The sequence below is a fragment of the Perognathus longimembris genome, chromosome 6 (genome assembly GCF_023159225.1).
Source record: "Perognathus longimembris pacificus isolate PPM17 chromosome 6, ASM2315922v1, whole genome shotgun sequence".
Classification (NCBI taxonomy): domain Eukaryota; kingdom Metazoa; phylum Chordata; class Mammalia; order Rodentia; family Heteromyidae; genus Perognathus; species Perognathus longimembris.
Window position 1 is genome coordinate 14,528,526 of NC_063166.1, and position 17,274 is coordinate 14,545,799.

General features: G+C 53.8%; 2 protein-coding genes across 2 annotated transcripts; both read left to right on the forward strand.

Moving 5' to 3' along the window:
- Positions 1-259: 259 nt before the first annotated feature.
- Positions 260-3,580, forward strand: Nrm (nurim). The gene is made up of 4 exons (XM_048348178.1): positions 260-675; positions 1,255-1,451; positions 2,245-2,421; positions 2,761-3,580. The coding sequence occupies exons 1-4, from the start codon at positions 543-545 to the stop codon at positions 3,040-3,042; spliced, it is 789 nt and encodes a 262-aa protein (XP_048204135.1). The 5' UTR covers positions 260-542; the 3' UTR covers positions 3,043-3,580.
- Positions 3,581-4,493: 913 nt separating this feature from the next.
- Positions 4,494-16,663, forward strand: Ppp1r18 (protein phosphatase 1 regulatory subunit 18). The gene is made up of 4 exons (XM_048348135.1): positions 4,494-4,531; positions 5,458-7,084; positions 14,347-14,557; positions 15,813-16,663. The coding sequence occupies exons 2-4, from the start codon at positions 5,486-5,488 to the stop codon at positions 15,830-15,832; spliced, it is 1,830 nt and encodes a 609-aa protein (XP_048204092.1). The 5' UTR covers positions 4,494-4,531; positions 5,458-5,485; the 3' UTR covers positions 15,833-16,663.
- Positions 16,664-17,274: the final 611 nt, after the last annotated feature.

Below are 17,274 nucleotides of genomic sequence, written 5' to 3' on the forward strand. Positions count from 1 at the left end.
TTGAGCCACAGCGCCACCTTTGGCCGTTTCTATATATGTGGTGCTGTGGAATTGAACCCAGGGCCTCATGTATAAGAGGCAAGCTCTCTTGCCACTAGGCCATATTCCCAGCCCAAAGTGTATTCTCTTAGGATTCATTATGGAAGTGTCACCTGAGAATTTGTGAGCTCCCACTGGTGGTTTTCTAGCCATGGCAAGTTCGAGAAAACGGGCTTCTCTGTTTCCACAAGAGCCCAACAAGAGGAACTGTATTTTAAATGCAGAAACCAGCTCGCTGAGCTGGGACTCACCCCACGTGGGTGGCCCCCGAGCGGCTGCCCTTAACAACCCCCTCGGGGTTCTAACATTCCCTTCAGTGACGCGCAGATTGCAGGCTGGAGAAACTTACACCCCGCACCCTCCAGGACGAGCTGGGCGGGCATGAAACTGAGGTGTTAGCTGGCAAGAGCCCGCCCAGATGGGCAGCGCCCCGGGCGAGAGGCGGGGCTTGCAGCCGCGGGAATCCTAAGCCCGCCCCTCTCCCCACCCCTCGGTTTCTCGCCATGGCCCCTGCACTGTTGCTCGTCCCGGCCGCCCTCGCTTCTTTCATTCTGGCCTTTGGCACTGGAGTGGAGTTCGTGCGCTTCACCTCCCTTCGGCCTCTTCTTGGAGGGACCCAGGAGTCGGGCGATCCAGGTGAGAGGGAAAGATCGAGGATGAGCTCTGGAGCCGGGAGGTGCAGAGCCGGGAGGTGGGGCTGGAGCCCGGGGGGCGGGGCTTGGAGACAAATGACAGGGAAGTCCCAGCCCGGGAACTTGAACCACAAAAGCTGCTGTGGGAAGCTACCGGGGGAACCGCGCTAAATAAGATGAGCTGTTGGGAGAAACTGAAAAGTGGGGACTAAGTATGAGGGGAAAGGGCCATGCACAAGATAGTGTGGGGAAAAAGTGTCTTTTTTTTTTTTAGATAGAACCATAGTGGAGGGGTGTTAAAAGGAGGGAGAATTTGGAGGACCCGCTGACCATGCCATCTATGACTGCCCAACGTGCATTTTCCCAGCAATCCTCTTCCCCAGGTCTGAAGGAGGCCCGGAGAAGAGGAAAAATAGAAGGACTGGGAATGTGAACTGGACGTAGCCTACAGGGAAAGCATGAGAATTCTTAAAAACAATGAAGGCACCTGACCTGGGGCCCCAAAGGCAGAGGAGAGGAAAGGGGAAATAGTTCCTCTATCTTCTCCATCCTTTGTCCCTTTCTCCCTCCCCGTCTCCCCTAGATTCCCGTCAGGGATGGCTAGCCGCTCTGCAGGATCACAGTGTCCTGAGCTCTCTGGCTTGGGATCTGGGGCTCCTGCTGCTATTTGTTGGGCAACACAGCCTCATGGCAACTGAGACAGCGAAGGCATGGATATCCCGGTACTTTGGAGTCCTTCAGAGGTCACTGTATGTGGCCTGCACTGCCCTGGCCTTACAGGTATGAGATCCTAGCAGCTGAGTCCTCAAGGGAGACAGAATCCCTGGAGTGGAGGGGCAAAATATGGATATAAGAAGAGAACTGAGGGTGTTAATCTCAGCTTCCATTCTACAAGGGCACACATCCTCCTTTTTATCAAGAAGAATGTGCTTGTCATTCCCCCAAGCACAATGTGTGCATTCTCACCTTTGCAACTTTGTTCATGTTGTAATTTTCCCTCCTTTATTCCTTAGTTTCTATCTTTTTTTGGTGCCAGTCAGGGTTTGAACTCAGGACCTGGGTGCTATCCCTGAGGGGTTTTCTTGTTGTTGTTTATTTTCTTAAGTCTAGTGCTCTACCCCTTGAGCCACAGCTCTACCTTTGGGGCAGTTAATTAGAGATCAGAGTCTCACAAGCTTTCCTGTCCAGGCTGGCTTGGAATTGCAGTCCTCAGACCCGGGCCTGTTGAGTAGTTAGGACTACAGGGTGAGCCACTAGCGCCTGGCTAACTCCTTAGTCTTACTCTGTTCTACAAACTACCTCCCTAGGTCTCAGGAGACTTGCTTTCCAGTTACTTTGTGTTTTCACTGGGTCCTTAGCATAGGCTACTTTCTAAACACTTCTGTAAATCCCATCTAGTGATAGGTCACCCTTCATGTCCTTAGAATCTCATCCAGCACCCTTCACATGGTAAACTATTGGCTGGGGATCCATAGGGGTGAACTGTGGGCTCTCCTGGGGGAGGGGCCGTCTGGGTCTCTCCCCTGTGGGCAGTTGAGTTGCTGGGATACCCAGCAACTTTGTTCTTCCCCAGTTGGTGATGCGGTACTGGGACCCTGTACCCAGAGGCCCTGTACTGTGGGAAGCTCGGGGTGAGCCCTGGGCCACCTGGGTGCCCCTCCTCTGCTTTGTGCTCCACGTCATCTCCTGGCTCCTCATCTTCAGCATTCTTCTCGTCTTTGACTACGCTGAGCTCATGGGCCTCAAACAGGTGAAACTCCCAGATCCATAAGACCTCTAACCTTATCTAGAATTCATCTTTCTCCCTTCCCCTTGGGTTTCCCTGCTCCCGAGTTATTCCTCCCTTCCCTTGCTATGTACTCCCCCTCCCCCCACTACCCCTTCTAGTCTTCCCTCAAAGATCAACAACTTTTAATCAATCTCCTAGGCTTGGAGAGAATGCAAAGACTAGAGATCAGGGGCTTGAAGGGCAAGGGGGAGGAGGGAGGGGCACTAGGCTTGATTTCTAGCAGGGTAATGCCTGGAAGAGGACAGTGGTGGCTGAGTTGGGAAAAGAACTTAGCTGGATTTCTCTGCGGCTCTCTCCTAGGTGTACTACCATGTGCTAGGGCTGGGTGAGCCTCTGGCACTGAAGTCTCCCCGGGCTCTGAGGCTCTTTTCCCACCTTCGCCACCCAGTGTGTGTGGAACTGCTGACAGTTCTGTGGGTGGTCCCCACCCTGGGCACCGACCGCTTCCTCCTTGCTCTCCTCCTTACCCTCTACCTGGGTCTGGCTCATGGACTCGACCAGCAAGACCTCAGATACTTGAAGGCTCAGTTACAAAGAAAACTCCACCTGCTAGCCCGGCCCCAGGATGGGGAGGCAGAGTGAAGAATGAACTCTACTTCCAAGCCCCTCAACTTTCCCCCCTCAAATCAATTAACAGCAGACAGAGATTAAACTCCACGGACTTTAGGGGCTGTCCCTGTCACTGCTGAGACTTTCTTCCCTGGATCCACCCCCATACCCTGAATTTAAAGCGACAGCCACTAGACTGGAAGATCATTTCTCACCAGCCAAGAAGTGGGTGTGCAGCTCACCTGCCTCCTCACTGTTTAGGATCTGACCCCCGACTGCCCTTACAAGGAAAAGGGTCTTCCCCGACCACTGCCCTTGTCTCTGTCCCTCAGGGATCCCCTTCTCCATCTCCACCTCCACTCCGAGCATCTGGGTCAGAATCTGTCAAGTGGCCTGCGGCTAGTGCGACGCCTCTCCACCCCTGCCCTACTCTGTCCAGCGCCTCGGCCCGCCCCAGAGCTCCAACCCCGAGCCTCGGGGAAGGGATTCTCCCGCTCTTAACTCGGGTGACCTCGGGCTTCCTGCTCTCCGACGAACATTCGCTGCCGGAAAATAAAATTCAGCCTTTTATTATTTTCACGTGCATTCAGTGTTCTCCATGTGTCCCTGGCTGCGGGGCAGTCTGGGGAGAAAGGCGAGCCGGAGGCTGGAAGCGCCAAGCTCCCCGAGGGGGTAGCCACCTCGCCCGGCGGCCGCTGCCCCCAGAGCAACGCCCCGAGGGCCCGCCCCCACTGGGGGGTGGGGGACCCCGTCCACCTTCCTCCTTGTCCCTCTGTAGTCCAGGAAACACGGGGGACCGCAGCTCTGGTGGAGGGGAGCTACGTCTCCAAAGCCTTTTACTTCCGAGAACCTCTCCCGCAGCTGCCCGATTGGTCTCCCCCCCCCCCCCATTCCTCTGTAACAAAGAGGCCCGGGAAGGCTAAAGCGCGGGGAGGAGCGGCCCGCGATGGGAAGGGCGGGCCAGGCTGGCAGCAGCTGCCGCTTCCTCCCCGAGTCCCCCGGGGGGCCTGAGTCACGGGCCGCCGCCCTGGGCCCGGGGTGGACCAGCTGGAGGGGGGGGCGGGGGTGAGCGCTGGACACTGAGATTCGCGGGGGCCACGGGGCAGAAAGCCGGTGAGGGACCCTGGGGGGAGGGGCGGCAGAATACTGGGGGGCACCGCCAGAAGTGGGGGTGGGGGTCCCCGGAGGAAGCCTCCCGCGCGGCGTGGAGCCGATCGCGGCCCGCCCCGCCGCGGCCCCGCCCCGGCTCCGCCCCCTCGCGCTCCGGCCCCTCCGTCCGGCGCCCCCTTCCCGCTCCCCATTGTCCTTAGACAAAGCGGTCGCCGCCCCCCGCCCGGCCCCTCCGTCCGCGTCCCGGGCCGCCTCCCCGGCTCCCTCTTCCCCCCCCCCTCCTCCCCTCCCCTCCCTCTCCTCCCCTCCCCACGACTCCGGATCTCCTCCTCTCTCCCCTTCTCTCTCCTCCTCTTCCTCTCTCCGGACGCCGGGTTCCTCCGCGCCCCCCCTCCCCGGGACCCCGAGGCGTGTGAGTTGACGGAGCGGCTCGGACTCGGGGTGGGGGAGGCCGTCTCCTCGCTTCCGTTCCCCTCTCCATCCCCGGCCCGGACCTCGGGCTTGTCTGTTCTTTGTGCCGAGATTGTGCGGGCCGTCGGAGGGGGGTGGGCAGGGCCGGCTCGGTCCAGCTTCCTTAGGAGCCGGGCTGGACGGGGAGGGGGGCGCGGGAGCTGGTCCTGGGGACGCCTGGTCGGGAGGTGCGGCGGGTGGGGAGGACCGGACTGGACGGAGGGGTGGGCGCCGGGGTCTCGGGCAACGCGCTGGCAGCACCGGCACCCGGGTTCCCACCGTCCCGGGGGAGGGTGTTTCCCCGGGCCCGCCCTGGGGGCGGGGTGCGCGGGGGCGGGGCCGAGCGACGCCGGGGAGCCCGCCCGGACCTCAGGGCCCGCGCCGGGCTGCTCCGGAGACGCTCCCTTCCCCGCCGCTCCCCGATCGCCCCTGCTCCCCCGCGCCTCGTCTCTCTCCGCCCCTCCTCGCCTCGCCGGCATCCCCGCAGGCCCCGTTGGCAGATTCCCTGCCCCGTCCTTCCCACTCTCTTCCCTGGGTACCGCCTCGCCCGAGCCCGGTCCTCTCGCTACCCTGGTCCTTCCCTCCTCACTCCAGCTCTTCTCGCTCCTTCCCACTCTCACACACCACTCAATCTGGCTCCTGCCTCTGCTCTCCACTCTTCCTCACGCATCACTCCCCCTTCCCCTTCCCCCCCGCCCCCCAGGGTTCACAGACCTCCTTCCTCGTCCCTTTTTTTTCATTTCCCCTTCTGTCCTCTCTCATCTCCCCGTTTCCTGTCTTTATCCTCAGCTCCACTGATCTCTCTGTCCCACTTCTCCCTACCACTTCCTTACAGAGTCTCACCCCCTGAGACTCTCTGAAACCTCTCCTTCTGTTCTCTGTCCCCAGTGCTCCCTATCTTCACACCTCCTTGACCATGACCACCATCCCAGACTGGAAGCTACAGCTGTTAGCCCGGCGCCGGCAGGAGGAGGCAGTGGTTCGTGGTAGAGAGAAGGCTGAGCGGGACCGCCTGTCCCAAATGCCCGCCTGGAAGCGGGGACTCCTGGAGCGCCGCAGGGCCAAGCTTGGTCTGTCCCCTGAGCCTGGCCCTGCACCTGGAACTGCCGAGGCTGGACCTCCAGACCCAGATGAGTCTGCCGTTCTCCTGGAGGCCATTGGGCCAGTGCACCAGAACCGATTCATACGGCAAGAACGACAGCAGCAACAGCAACGGAATGAAGAGCTGCTGGCCGAGAGAAAGACTGGGCCTCTGGAGGCCCGGGAACGAAGATCCAGCCCTGGGGATTCAAGAGATCAGAGCCCCAAAGGAAGAGAGTCAAGAGAAGAGAAACTAAGTCTAAAGGAGGCCCGAGAGAGGAGGTTGGGAATAGGGGGAGCCCAAGAGTCAAGCCCTAGACCTTTGGAGAGTGGAGACTGGAGGCCAAGCCCGGGAGAGATGGGAGACCGGAACTCAAGGTTGTCAGAGACTCAGAAATGGAGGCTGAGCCCTGGAGAAACTCCAGAGCAGAGTCTGAGACTGACAGAGCCTAGAGATCAAAGTCCCAAGAGAAAAGAGATGACAGAAAATAGACTGAGCCCAGGGGAGTCTGGCAACCCGAAGTTGGCCTTGACAGAGGCCCATCTGTGGAGGCCTGACTCTAGAGAGTCTCAGGAACAGAGCTCAGTACCACTGGAATCATCCGAGTGGAGGCTGAGCGTGAGAGAAGAAAGGAAAGGCTGTTTGGAGGAATGTGGGAGAAAAGAAGAGAGGCTGAGTCCAGGGATGGCCCCAGAAGAGACTACGAGGCTGCCAGGGACCTTCACTCAAGAGACTCAAGACATCTCCAGGGCAGTGGAGACGGCAGAACAGAGGCCCAGCCCTGTGGAGGATGGGGAGAGGGGCTCCAGGACAACAGAAGGGCGGAAATGGACGTTGAACTCAGGGAAGGCTAGAGAATGGACACCCAGGGACATAGAGATTCAGCCTCAGAAACCAGAGACTCCGGAGTCTGTAGACAAGCGTCTGGGGCCTCCTGGTATGGAAGCTGGAGAAGGAGAGGCCGAAAAGGAGGAGGCTGGGGCTCAGAGCAGGCCTCTGAGAACCCAGCAGACCCCATGCCCTGCAGAACCCTCCGCCCTCCCAGCAGAGGATGCCGGGACTGGAGGCTCTAGACAACAGGAAGAGGAAGCAGCACAGCACCAGCCCCCACCACCAGCCCCTTTCTCTCCCCCACCCCCAGCCCCAACTGCCCCCCAGCCCTCTGGGGATCCCCTCATGAGCCGACTGTTCTATGGAGTGAAGGCAGGGCCAGGGGTAGGGGCCCCCCGCCGCAGTGGACACACCTTCACAGTCAACCCCCGGAGGTCTATGCCCCCTGCGAGCCCAGCCACGCCAGCCCCAGCTGATGCTGCAGCCCCTGGAGCTGGGAAAAAGCGGTACCCGACTGCTGAAGAGATCTTGGTTCTTGGGGGCTACCTCCGTCTCAGCCGCAGCTGCCTTGTCAAGGGGTCCCCTGAAAGACACCATAAACAGGTAGGGTTGCTGCCAAGCCTGACTTTTTACAAACCCACTTTCCAGTTGTCCAGCCTCCAGTGGTGACCGATTTTTATACTCCTGTATTCTGGTCTTCTATTCTTTCTGGTTCATTCTGTGCCACCTCCCTTCCTCCCTCAGCACACACACCCAGTTGCCCTCCTTTGCCATTCATGTTGGAGCCCCAAGGATCCTGCCCAGCAATCAAGTTGCTTGTGTCTGGGTGTGTCATTTTCAGGGTGTGCCCAGGCTGCTGCTGCCTCTCTCTTCCCTCAGGCTTTGAGTCCTCCCTTCTTCCTTTCTTTCCTTTCCTTTGAGTCTGTGATCACCCTCAGCCCATCTGGTGGTAGTTTGGAGATCACCTTAGAGCCCTGAGCATGGGTTATGGGATGAGATCACAGCTTTGGAGAGGAGAGAATGTAGAAATAGGGAAAAAGAACCTGCAAGGTAGAAGGGAGAGTTGGGGGTTCTAGGAAGAAAAGACAGGAAGCAGCTTGGTCTTACAGCCCCCAGGAAGAAGGGCAGGCAGAGGAGACTGGGGACATCCCAGAATAAAGGGAAGAGGGAGGTAGAACAAGGCTGGCCAAAGAGCAGAGAGAAGGCTTTTGAACCCCTAAGTCTGCCCCATGGGAGCGACTCACACAGAGGCCATTTGAAGTGTGTGACCTCGGGGTTGTACACCCCCAGCTGGGCCACTGCTACAGACAGTGCTTCCTTCTCTCTGGGGACAAGAAAAGCCTTCTCCTCTTCCAAAATATCCCCACCCCCAGCCTCCCTGTCCTTCCTCCTTGGGGTTCCCCCTCCCCTCGCTAGGACTGGCTCAGCCCTTGGTTTTCCCCTCTGTTCCAGTTCCTCGGGGCTTTTTCCTCCCTTGGGGGTAGAAAACAAGACAGAGGTACATTTGGTGGCACAGAGCTGAATGCCAAAATTGGCCTGGGTATAGTGGGACAGGGGTGGGAGCTGAGGCGGGAAGAAGGTCAAAGGTTAGACTTGAACCAGGATGTGAAGGGAAATGGGGACAGCTAGACTGGCTCCCCCCTCTTCCCCACCTCCCCAGCCCTGGCCCAATTCCTTCCTTACATACAACCAGTCCTGCCCTGGGAAACCACTGGGACCAAAGATCAGGGTTAAGCTTGAGGGTGTGATTTTATTCCCTCTCTTCTTCAGGGAGAATCCGTCTGTGGCCTCCCTGCTTGGGAATCTATCCCAGCCTTCTGTCAGCCATCAGCTCTTTCCCCTGAGGGCTGGGCTGGGGAGGACCGGAAATTCTCACAGGCTGAGGTGTTGAGAAAAGTCACTTCCTATGAGGTTGGTTTGTTCTTTGGGGAGGAGGCTTGTCCTCTTGGGTAATGAACAAGTGTGAATGAAGCTTTGGGACCAAAACCATCTGATGGGAGTCAGGAACCCAGGACAGAGCAGGACCTGTGACGGTAACCATACCTAGGTCAGAGACTAGAGGGGCCGGAAGCAGATCTTCCAAACAGGAAGCCTGGGGTGGGGGCCCGGAAGGCTGTTGGGGCCCAGTGGGGGATGCTAGGCCATAGGCCTGCCAGAACTGAGCTCAGGATGTGGTGAGAGAATAAGGAAGCAGCCACTCTGGGGGTGGGGGGTGGAGGTGGGGCCGAGGCAATGCAGAGTTCCCCTGACCTGGCTACCTCCCTCTCTGCCCTCTCTCAGGCCTGTCCCCATCTCAGTGCCCCGCTGGGAAGGAACTGCCTGGTCTCTTAATGATAGGTGGGCCCCTCTACCCCCTTGCCTCACTTTCCCTAAATAACTCTTTTGCTGGAGTTATTTAAGGCTGCTCCCATCAAACTTATCCCTGCTATCTAGCGAAAACCCCTAGCCCGGCCATGGAGCCCATGAGATGGGCTGTGCCCTTCCCTGGAGGCCCCTCTGGCTTAGCAATCTGTCCCTCCCTCTCCATCGGGCCCCCTTGTGCCCTTATATAGCTGATGGGAGAGGAGTGAGTGAGTCATCTCCCTCAGTCCCATCCCCCACACGGGCTGTGCATTCCTGAAAGCCCAGTCAGGAGATGAAGGGGGGCAGCTAGCAAGGCAAGAAGCAAGTGGAAAATGGTAGGGGGTGACACCAACTGAGCAAATAAAATGAACCCATTCTAGAATGGATCAGATTGTAAACTACAGAGCTTGTGATCCCAAAGGGGGACATAAAAAAGGAAACAAAACAGAAGTGAGTGTGGGTAAGTCTATCAGCGACAAAGTTTTCTTTGGAGAAGTTGGGGTGTTAAGCAGACTGCTTGCTGTCACTTGATTCTATCTGCATGGCCATAGACATGAACTAGGTGTGCGGGTCGTCAACTGTGTATGTTCTGGGCTATTTCCCAACTGTTTCCCCAGGCTTGATACTCTGTTGAGACATCATCTCACATGTCTGGACCAAACTTTTACCTTATCCATTGTAGCTCCTTCCAATTTCCTGTCAACAGCAGACACAAGAGTAGTAAGTACTGGGCTGGGAATATGGCCTAGTGGCAAGAGTGCTTGCCTCATATACATGAAGCCCTGGGTTCGATTCCCCAGCACCACCTATATAGAAAATGGCCAGAAGTGGCGCTATGGCTCAAGTGGGAGAGTGCTAGCCTTGAGCAAACAGAAGCCAGGGACAGTGCTCAGGCCCTGAGTCCAAGCTCCAGGACTGGCAAAAAAAAAAGTAGTGAGTACTGTCAGCGGTCTGCACGTGACTCTATATCCCTAGGCTCAACCAGTTGTGCATCCGAGAAGAAGCATGCCTGTTTTGACATGTAGGGACTTTGCTGTTATTATTCTCTAGGCAGTACAGTGTAACATAGCATTTATGTTATATTAGGTATTATAAGCAATAAAAGCCTATGGAGGTCGATTGGACCATTGGTGGCTCATGCCTGTAATCCTAGCTACTTAGGAAAGTGAGATCTGACTATAAGGATCTCTGTTAAAAGCTAGCCCACCAAGAAAAGTTCGTGAGACAATTTTTAAAAATTGTGTTGGTTCTGAGGCTTAAACCTCAGGGCCTGGGCGCTGTTCCTGAGCCTCTTTGTGCTCAAGGCTAGCACTGTACACTTGAGCCACAGCACCTTTTCTGGCTCTTTCTGAGTAGTTTACTCTGCCCGAGCTGGATTTGAACCGCCATCCTCAGATCTCAGCCTCCTGAGTAGCTATGATTACATGTGTGAGCCACCAATGCCTGGCCCATGAGACTCTTATCTCCATTCATCCAGCAGAAATCTAGAAGCAGAGGTATGGTTCAAGTGGTAGAGTACCAGCCTTGAGGGGGAAGAAAAGCCAAGTGAAAGCAAGAGGCTCTGAGTTTAAGTCCTAGCACCAGAGCCAGTGCACACATGCGTGTGTGCACACACACACGGACTTGAGCACCTGAAGACAAAAATGTTGGTATCCACAAAGGTTCTAGAACCAATCCCCAAGAGGTACCCAGGAACTGTATTCCTATAGGAAGTTAGAAAAGAGTAAGTAATTTAGAGACTTGGTTAGTGGGAAGAGTGAATTGGGCAATTTGTGACTGGGAGGGGATAGCAAGAAGAATATCTGAGAGAAATGTCACAGGCAGAGGGCACAGCCAGTGCAATGGCCCTGAGGTAGAAGTGCACCTGTAGGCTGGCATGGCCAGAGCTGGCGAAGATGCAGAGAAGTCAGGGGGAATGGCATGGTAGGTGAGAGTGTCCTTTAGGCTTTAGTCAGGCTCAGGCCTTTGCTCCAAGTGAGATGGAGAGCCACTGTAGGATTCAGAGTCTAGGAGTGACACATCCAGTCCCTGCCTTACCTAGGGACCCAGGTGTCACATCCCAGACAGCCCCCAGCAAGCACGGGGCGGCCACAGTCCTCGCAGCCCAGCCCCAAGTCTTCCTCAGCAGACACCCAGTAGATCCTCTGGACTCCCATTTGTCTCTCACTAATCCTAGAGTTAATCCTGCTGTGCCCTTCCCCTGGAGTGTCTTTAAGAGGCCTGAGGGGAAGGGTAGAAGGCACTGAGAACAACTGGGCTCACCTGCTCTTGGAACAGCCTTTTTAGGCAGGCTGCCATCCGTTCTACCCTGGCCCTAGTTTGTTTGAGTAGATTTTCCTTTCTGCCTGTCACCTCCCTTAGTTATATCTTTTAGGTGCTCATTTTCACCCTTGTGTATTAGGAGAAAGTCTCTTGGTCCCTCTGGGCCTTTTGTCAGTGGTCTCCCATCCCTTCTCAGTCCTAAACCCCTTTGCTTTGGGTGTAGCTAGCCATGAGAGAGAAAAGTGGGGTGAGGATAGCTGTGGGAGAAGGGGTTTCCCAGGGGAGAACAAAAGGCCAAGGGGACTTGTTTCATTTTTACTTTTTGCCTGGGATCCTTGGCCAGCTCTTTACTGTCTTGATCAGCTCAAGTCTCACCATCTCCAGAAGCCTGCTTCATTGCTCTCAGGGTGCCCAAAGGCTCTAGTTCTGATCACAGAACCCATCTCGGTGTAGTTTAATTTTCTACACCTTTGCCTCTCGTGCTCTGAGGGAAAGGGCCCTTGGCCTTAGGTTACTTAACTCAGCCCCCAGGCCCTAGTGAGAAAACTGGGCCAAAAGTCTGTTTGTTGTTGGTGTTGTTGTTGTTGTTGTTGTTTGCCAGTCTTGGGCCTTGGACTCAGAGCCTGAGCACTATTCCTGGCTTCTTTTTGCTCAAGGCTAGCACTCTGCCACTTAAGCCACAGCGCCACTTCTGGCCGTTTTCTATATATGTGGTGCTGGGGAATCAAACCCAGTGCTTCAACGTATATGTGGCAAGTACTCTTGCCACTAGGCCATATTCCCAGCCCCAAAAGTCTGGGTTTTTTAAGTTTGTTTTTCTTTGTTTTGTTTTTTTTTTTTTTGGCCAGTCCTGGGCCTTGGACTCAGGGCCCGAGCACCGTCCCTGGCTTCTTCCCACTCAAGGCTAGCACTCTGCCACTTGAGCCACAGCGCCGCTTCTGGCCGTTTTCTGTATATGTGGTGCTGGGGAATAGAACCTAGGGCCTCGTGTATCCGAGGCAGGCACTCTTGCCACTAGGCTATATCCCCAGCCCTCTTTGTTTGTTTTTTAACAAGAAGTTTGAACTCAGAGCCTTAAGCTCTTTCTAGGCTTGCTTCCTCTAAGCTGGCACTCTACCACATGAGCCAAACCTCTAGCCCAGCTTTTTACTGGTTTAATTGGAAATGGACTCTTGAACTTTCTGCCCAGGCTGGCTTCAGACTACAAATCCTTCAGGATCTCAGCTCCTTGAGTAGTTGTGATTACAGAAGTGAGCCACCAGTGCCCAACTGTTTGCTTTCTTTTTTTTTTTTTCTAAGATACTTTTTTTTTGGCCAGTCCTGGGCCTTGGACTCAGGGCCTGAGCACTGTCCCTGGCTTCTTCCCGCTCAAGGCTAGCACTCCGCCACTTGAGCCACAGCGCCGCTTCTGGCCGTTTTCTGTATATGTGGTGCTGGGGAATCGAACCTAGGGCCTCGTGTATCCGAGGCAGGCACTCTTGCCACTAGGCTATATTCCCAGCCCCTCTAAGATACTTTTATTTGCATATATTAGTTGTAAAAAGTGGGTTTCATTATGACATTTCTTTGTATTTGTACATTGTACTCCATTAATACCTTTATCTCTCTTCCTTATCCCTCCCTCCATGCTTCTTAAAACAGTTTCAATAGATTTATTGTACTTTTTTTTTTTTTCTAGTCCTGGGGCTTGGACTCAGGGCCTGAGCACTGTTCCTGAGCTTCTAAGCTCAAGGCTAGCACGTCTACCTCTTCAGCCACAACGTCACTTTTGGCTTTTTCTGTTTATATGGTACTGAGGAATCAAACCCAGTGCTTCGTGCATGCTAGGCAAGCACTCTTAACACTAAGCCACATTCCCAGTCCATCAGTAAGATTCATGCTGTCTTTAAAAAAATTTTTTTTTTTTTTTTTTTTTTGCCAGTCCTGGGCCTTGGACTCAGGGCCTGAGCACTGTCCCTGGCTTCTTCTCGCTCAAGGCTAGCACTCTGCCGCTTGAGCCACAGCACCGCTTCTGGCGGTTTTCTGTATATGTGGTGCTGGGGAATCGAACCTAGGGCCTCGTGTATCCGAGGCAGGCACTCTTGCCACTAGGCCATATCCCCAGCCCCTTTAAAAAAATTTTTTTAATGCCAGTACTGGGGCTTGAATTTGGGTCTTGTACTTGTACCTTCTTAAACAACAGGTTTTCGTCTCAGTTTTAGCTGTCACACTGGTTTAATCGGGTCCCGGATACATGGAGGCATGTGAGTGAGATCATTCACAAGATCAACCAAAGGGAAAACTCAGTTGCCATTTAACATGGGTACCTTATAACCAATGGAGGAAAAATAGTCTCCCTGCTTTGAAGCAGACTGTCAGGAGGCATGCCCTGCCATTCTCGTCTTCATCGCGTTGTATTTTGACAAGCGTGGGATGGCATTGTTAGTTTTCCATTGCTCTGGGACATTCCTGTCCCTGGAGTCCCCTCGAAAAGGGAGTCAGGCTGGGGTCCTCAAAGAGGGAGGAATAGGAGGCCCATTCTGGCTTTCCAGCCAGAATTACCCTGGCAAGTGGAAACAGCTTTTCCCTTCTATTGTTTGTTTTAACTCTTCTCCTCCTGGTCATCCCCCAACAAAGCCTATAATTAGAATATACATATATGCATGTATATATACATATATGTCTACGTATATGTCATTGAAGTCTAGATTACACAAATGAGTGAAAGCATGATTATTTGGCTTTTTACTTGTCTGCAAGTGACACAATTTCTGTTTCTTTTTTTCTTTCTTTCTTTTTCTTTTTTTTTTTTTGCCAGTCCTGGAGCTTGAACTCAGGGCATGGGCACTGTCCCCGGCTTCTTTTTGCTCAAGGGCTAGCACTCTACCACTTGAGCCACAGTGCCACTTCTGGCTTTTTCTGCTTATGTGGTACTGAGGAATTGAACCCAGGGCTTCATGTATGCCAGGCAAGCACTCTACAACCAGGCCATATTCTGAGCCCTCCAATTTCTATTTCTTGATGTCTGAGTGATATTCCATTTGTAGACTATGTATGTGTTATATTTTCTTTATCCATTTATCAGTTATTGGGCATCGCGGCTGATTCTACCAGCTGGCTATTGTGAACTAGGTCTGTTGGGTTTTTTTGAATATGTGATTGAAGAGGGAAGATCTAGGATTGGAGAGTCTTACTGGAAGGAAAACTGAATGGACAGACAGGTGCCTAAGTCTGTTACTAACTCCCCACTCTGTCTATTCCCTCTTCCTCTCCTGCCTCAGCTCAAGATCTCCTTCAGTGAGACGGCTCTGGAGACCACCTACCAATACCCCTCGGAGAGTTCGGTACTGGAGGAGCTGGGCCCGGAGCCCGAGCCCCCCAGTTCCTCCAACCCCCCAGAGGCCCAGCCTGACGATGAAGAGGATGAGGAGGAACTGCTGCTGCTGCAGCGGGAGCTCCAAGGTGGGCTGCGCACCAAGGCCCTAATTGTGGGTAAGTGCAGGCAGGAATGCCAACCCAAGGGCGCCCCCTGGTGTTGTAGGCAGTGTGGTCCAGACTGAAGGATTAAGGGTGTGCGTTGGCAGTTGGGGTTTGGCCTCAAATGTCAGCTGCTCCTTTAACAGATGGGGAGAGCTGGGAATGTGGCTTAGTGGTAGAGTGCTTGTCTAGCAAGCATGAAGCCCTGGGTTTGATTCCTCAGCACCACATAAACAAAAAAAGCTGGAAGTGGTGTGAAGCAACAGAAGCTCAGGGACAGTGCCCAAGTCCTGAGTTCAAGCCACAGGACTGGCCAAAAACAAACAAACAGAACAGATGGGGGAAACTGAGGTTCTGGGGATTAAATACACATCAGATTGCAAAACCATGGCTCTTTCCTAGTGCTTCATTTTAATTATTGTGATTAAAAATGTAAGAGTTGGATATGACAGGCTTGAGTTTAAATTCTAGCTTGTATCTTGTGTGTAAGCACAGAGCACCTATCTGATCAATCTAGTCTGAATTTGTCATTTATGAAGTGCGGTTAATAACTGTCTCCAGGGCTGGGGTGGTAGCTCAATGGTAGGTTGTTTGCCTAGAATGCTTGAGGCCTGTGTTCAATACCCAGCAATACAACAATTAATAATAGTAATAATAAAAAATGCCTCTTGCAATGTGGGAGGATTGTGAAACACCTAGAATCTTAGCTAGATATATTACTCAGCCTCTCCCAAGATTACTGTGAGGTTACAGTTATAAGAATGCCTAGAGGGCTGGGAATGTGGCTTAGTGGCAGAGTGCTTGCCTAGCATGCACGAAGCCCTGGCTGGGTTCGATTCCTCAGTACCACATACACAGAAAAGGCCAGAAGTGGTGCTGTGGCTCAAGTGGTAGAGTGCTAGCCTTGAGCAAAAAGCAGCTCAGGGACAGTGCTCAGGCCCTGAGTCCAAGGCCCAGGACTGGCAAAGAAAAAAAAAGAATGCCCAACTAGGTGCTGGTGGCTCATGCCTGTAATCCTAGCTACTTAGGAGGCTGAGATCTGAGGATTGCAGTTCAAAGCCAGCCAGGGCAAGGACTGTTATCTCCAGTTAACCAGCAAAAAGTCAAAAGTGGAATTGTGGCTCAAGTGGTAGAGTACTAATCTTGAGCATGCACCCAAGACTTGCAAGACAATATAGCATTTCCTGTATGCCAACTGCCCTTTAATTCTGGCAGTGGGAAGAAGAAGGCTCTCATCCATTCTCTCTCCTGATTACCTCCTCTCTTGCAGATGAGTCCTGCCGGCGGTGACCCATCTTCCAACCATGGGGACATACCTCACTCCTTTCCCCCAACTGAGGATCCTGGAGCCCAGACAATTCAGAGCAGACAGACCCTGAAAATGAGCCTGGCAAGAGACGGGCAGCCAACATCTTCCAGCTTGCTATTTCCCTTCCATTTCTGGAAGCAAAGCCAACTGTCCAATTTCCCACTTACCCCAAGGTCCCTGGTGGGGTCAGGCAGGCTGGAGTGTCCCTGGGAGGTCCAAGAGTGAGCACCAAGAACTCAGTTGGGGTGGAGATGGGGGGCACTCCTCCTCACACCGTTCTTTGACGCCTTAGCATTCACTGGGGGGCCCCCCAGGATCTAAGCACTCATCACTCTGGAAGGCCTAAATCCTACTGCAGTTACAAGTACATCTCCCTATCCTCACCACTCCTTCCCTAGGTCACCACCCTTTTGTTTACAGCTCCTGCCTCTTGACCACAGCCTGGTTTACAAATCCCACCATCTCCCAGCCCCACTAGCCAAAGTCCCAGGTTTACAAGCCACGCCCACTTGTCAGCCATGTGCCTGGGATCCTCTCCCTTCTCCCTTCCGTTTGTCTCTGAGAGTCACTTGGTGGCTTCCTCCACCGTTGTTCAGTATTACTGTGTCTCAGTTTTCCCCAAGAGAGAAGGCTGGGAATCCTAACTTTGTATCCCCATGAGTTATTTAATTCTGTTCTTCTTAATGGTTCACAACTGAAACGAACTACAGTTGTGTGGAAGGACTACTCACTGCCCCCCCTCCAACCCCGTTGCGCCTTCTTGCCTGTTGTTGTTTTTTTAACTTTCCATAATAAAATGGAGCTTGTTCCAACTCTCTTGCTGCTGCTTCTGTAGAAAAACCTGCATGTGAGGGGAGACCAATGGCTAAGGGACGAAAAATGAGAAAGGAAAAGCCAGGAGTTCCGTTTGGATTTATAGCAAAGGCTCTGGGAAGCTGGGCACTGGTGGCTCACCCTTGTTTTCCTAGCTACTCAGGAGGTTGAGATCTGAGGGTCACAGTTCAAAGCCATCCCGAGCAAGAAAGGCAATGAGGCTCTTATCTCCAATTAACCACCAGAAAACCAGAGTGGAGCTGTGGCACAAAGTAGTAAAGTGCAAGCCCTGAGCGAAAAGCTCAGAGACAGTGCCCAAACCTGAGTGCAAGACTCACAACTGACCAAAAAAAAAAAATGATTCTGAGAAGCTGTGCGTAGGTTTCATGAGGGCTAGCAAAGATATGGGGAAGAGGGCTGGGGATATAGCCTAGTGGCAAGAGTGCCTGCCTCGGATACACGAGGCCCTAGGTTCGATTCCCCAGCACCACATATACAGAAAACGGCCAGAAGCGGCGCTGTGGCTCAAGTGGCAGAGTGCTAGCCTTGAGCAAAAAAGGAAGCCAGCGACAGTGCTCAGGCCCTGAGTCCAAGGCCCAGGACTGGCCAA

Coding starts and splice junctions, on each gene's coding strand:
- Ppp1r18 (XM_048348135.1), top strand. CDS start 5,486: ATGACCACCATCCCAGACTGGAAGCTACAGCTGTTAGCCCGGCGCCGG. Junction 7,085..14,346: donor CTGAAAGACACCATAAACAG/GTAGGGTTGCTG, acceptor CTCCTGCCTCAG/CTCAAGATCTCCTTCAGTGA. Junction 14,558..15,812: donor CACCAAGGCCCTAATTGTGG/GTAAGTGCAGGC, acceptor CCTCTCTTGCAG/ATGAGTCCTGCCGGCGGTGA.
- Nrm (XM_048348178.1), top strand. CDS start 543: ATGGCCCCTGCACTGTTGCTCGTCCCGGCCGCCCTCGCTTCTTTCATT. Junction 676..1,254: donor CCAGGAGTCGGGCGATCCAG/GTGAGAGGGAAA, acceptor CGTCTCCCCTAG/ATTCCCGTCAGGGATGGCTA. Junction 2,422..2,760: donor AGCTCATGGGCCTCAAACAG/GTGAAACTCCCA, acceptor GCTCTCTCCTAG/GTGTACTACCATGTGCTAGG.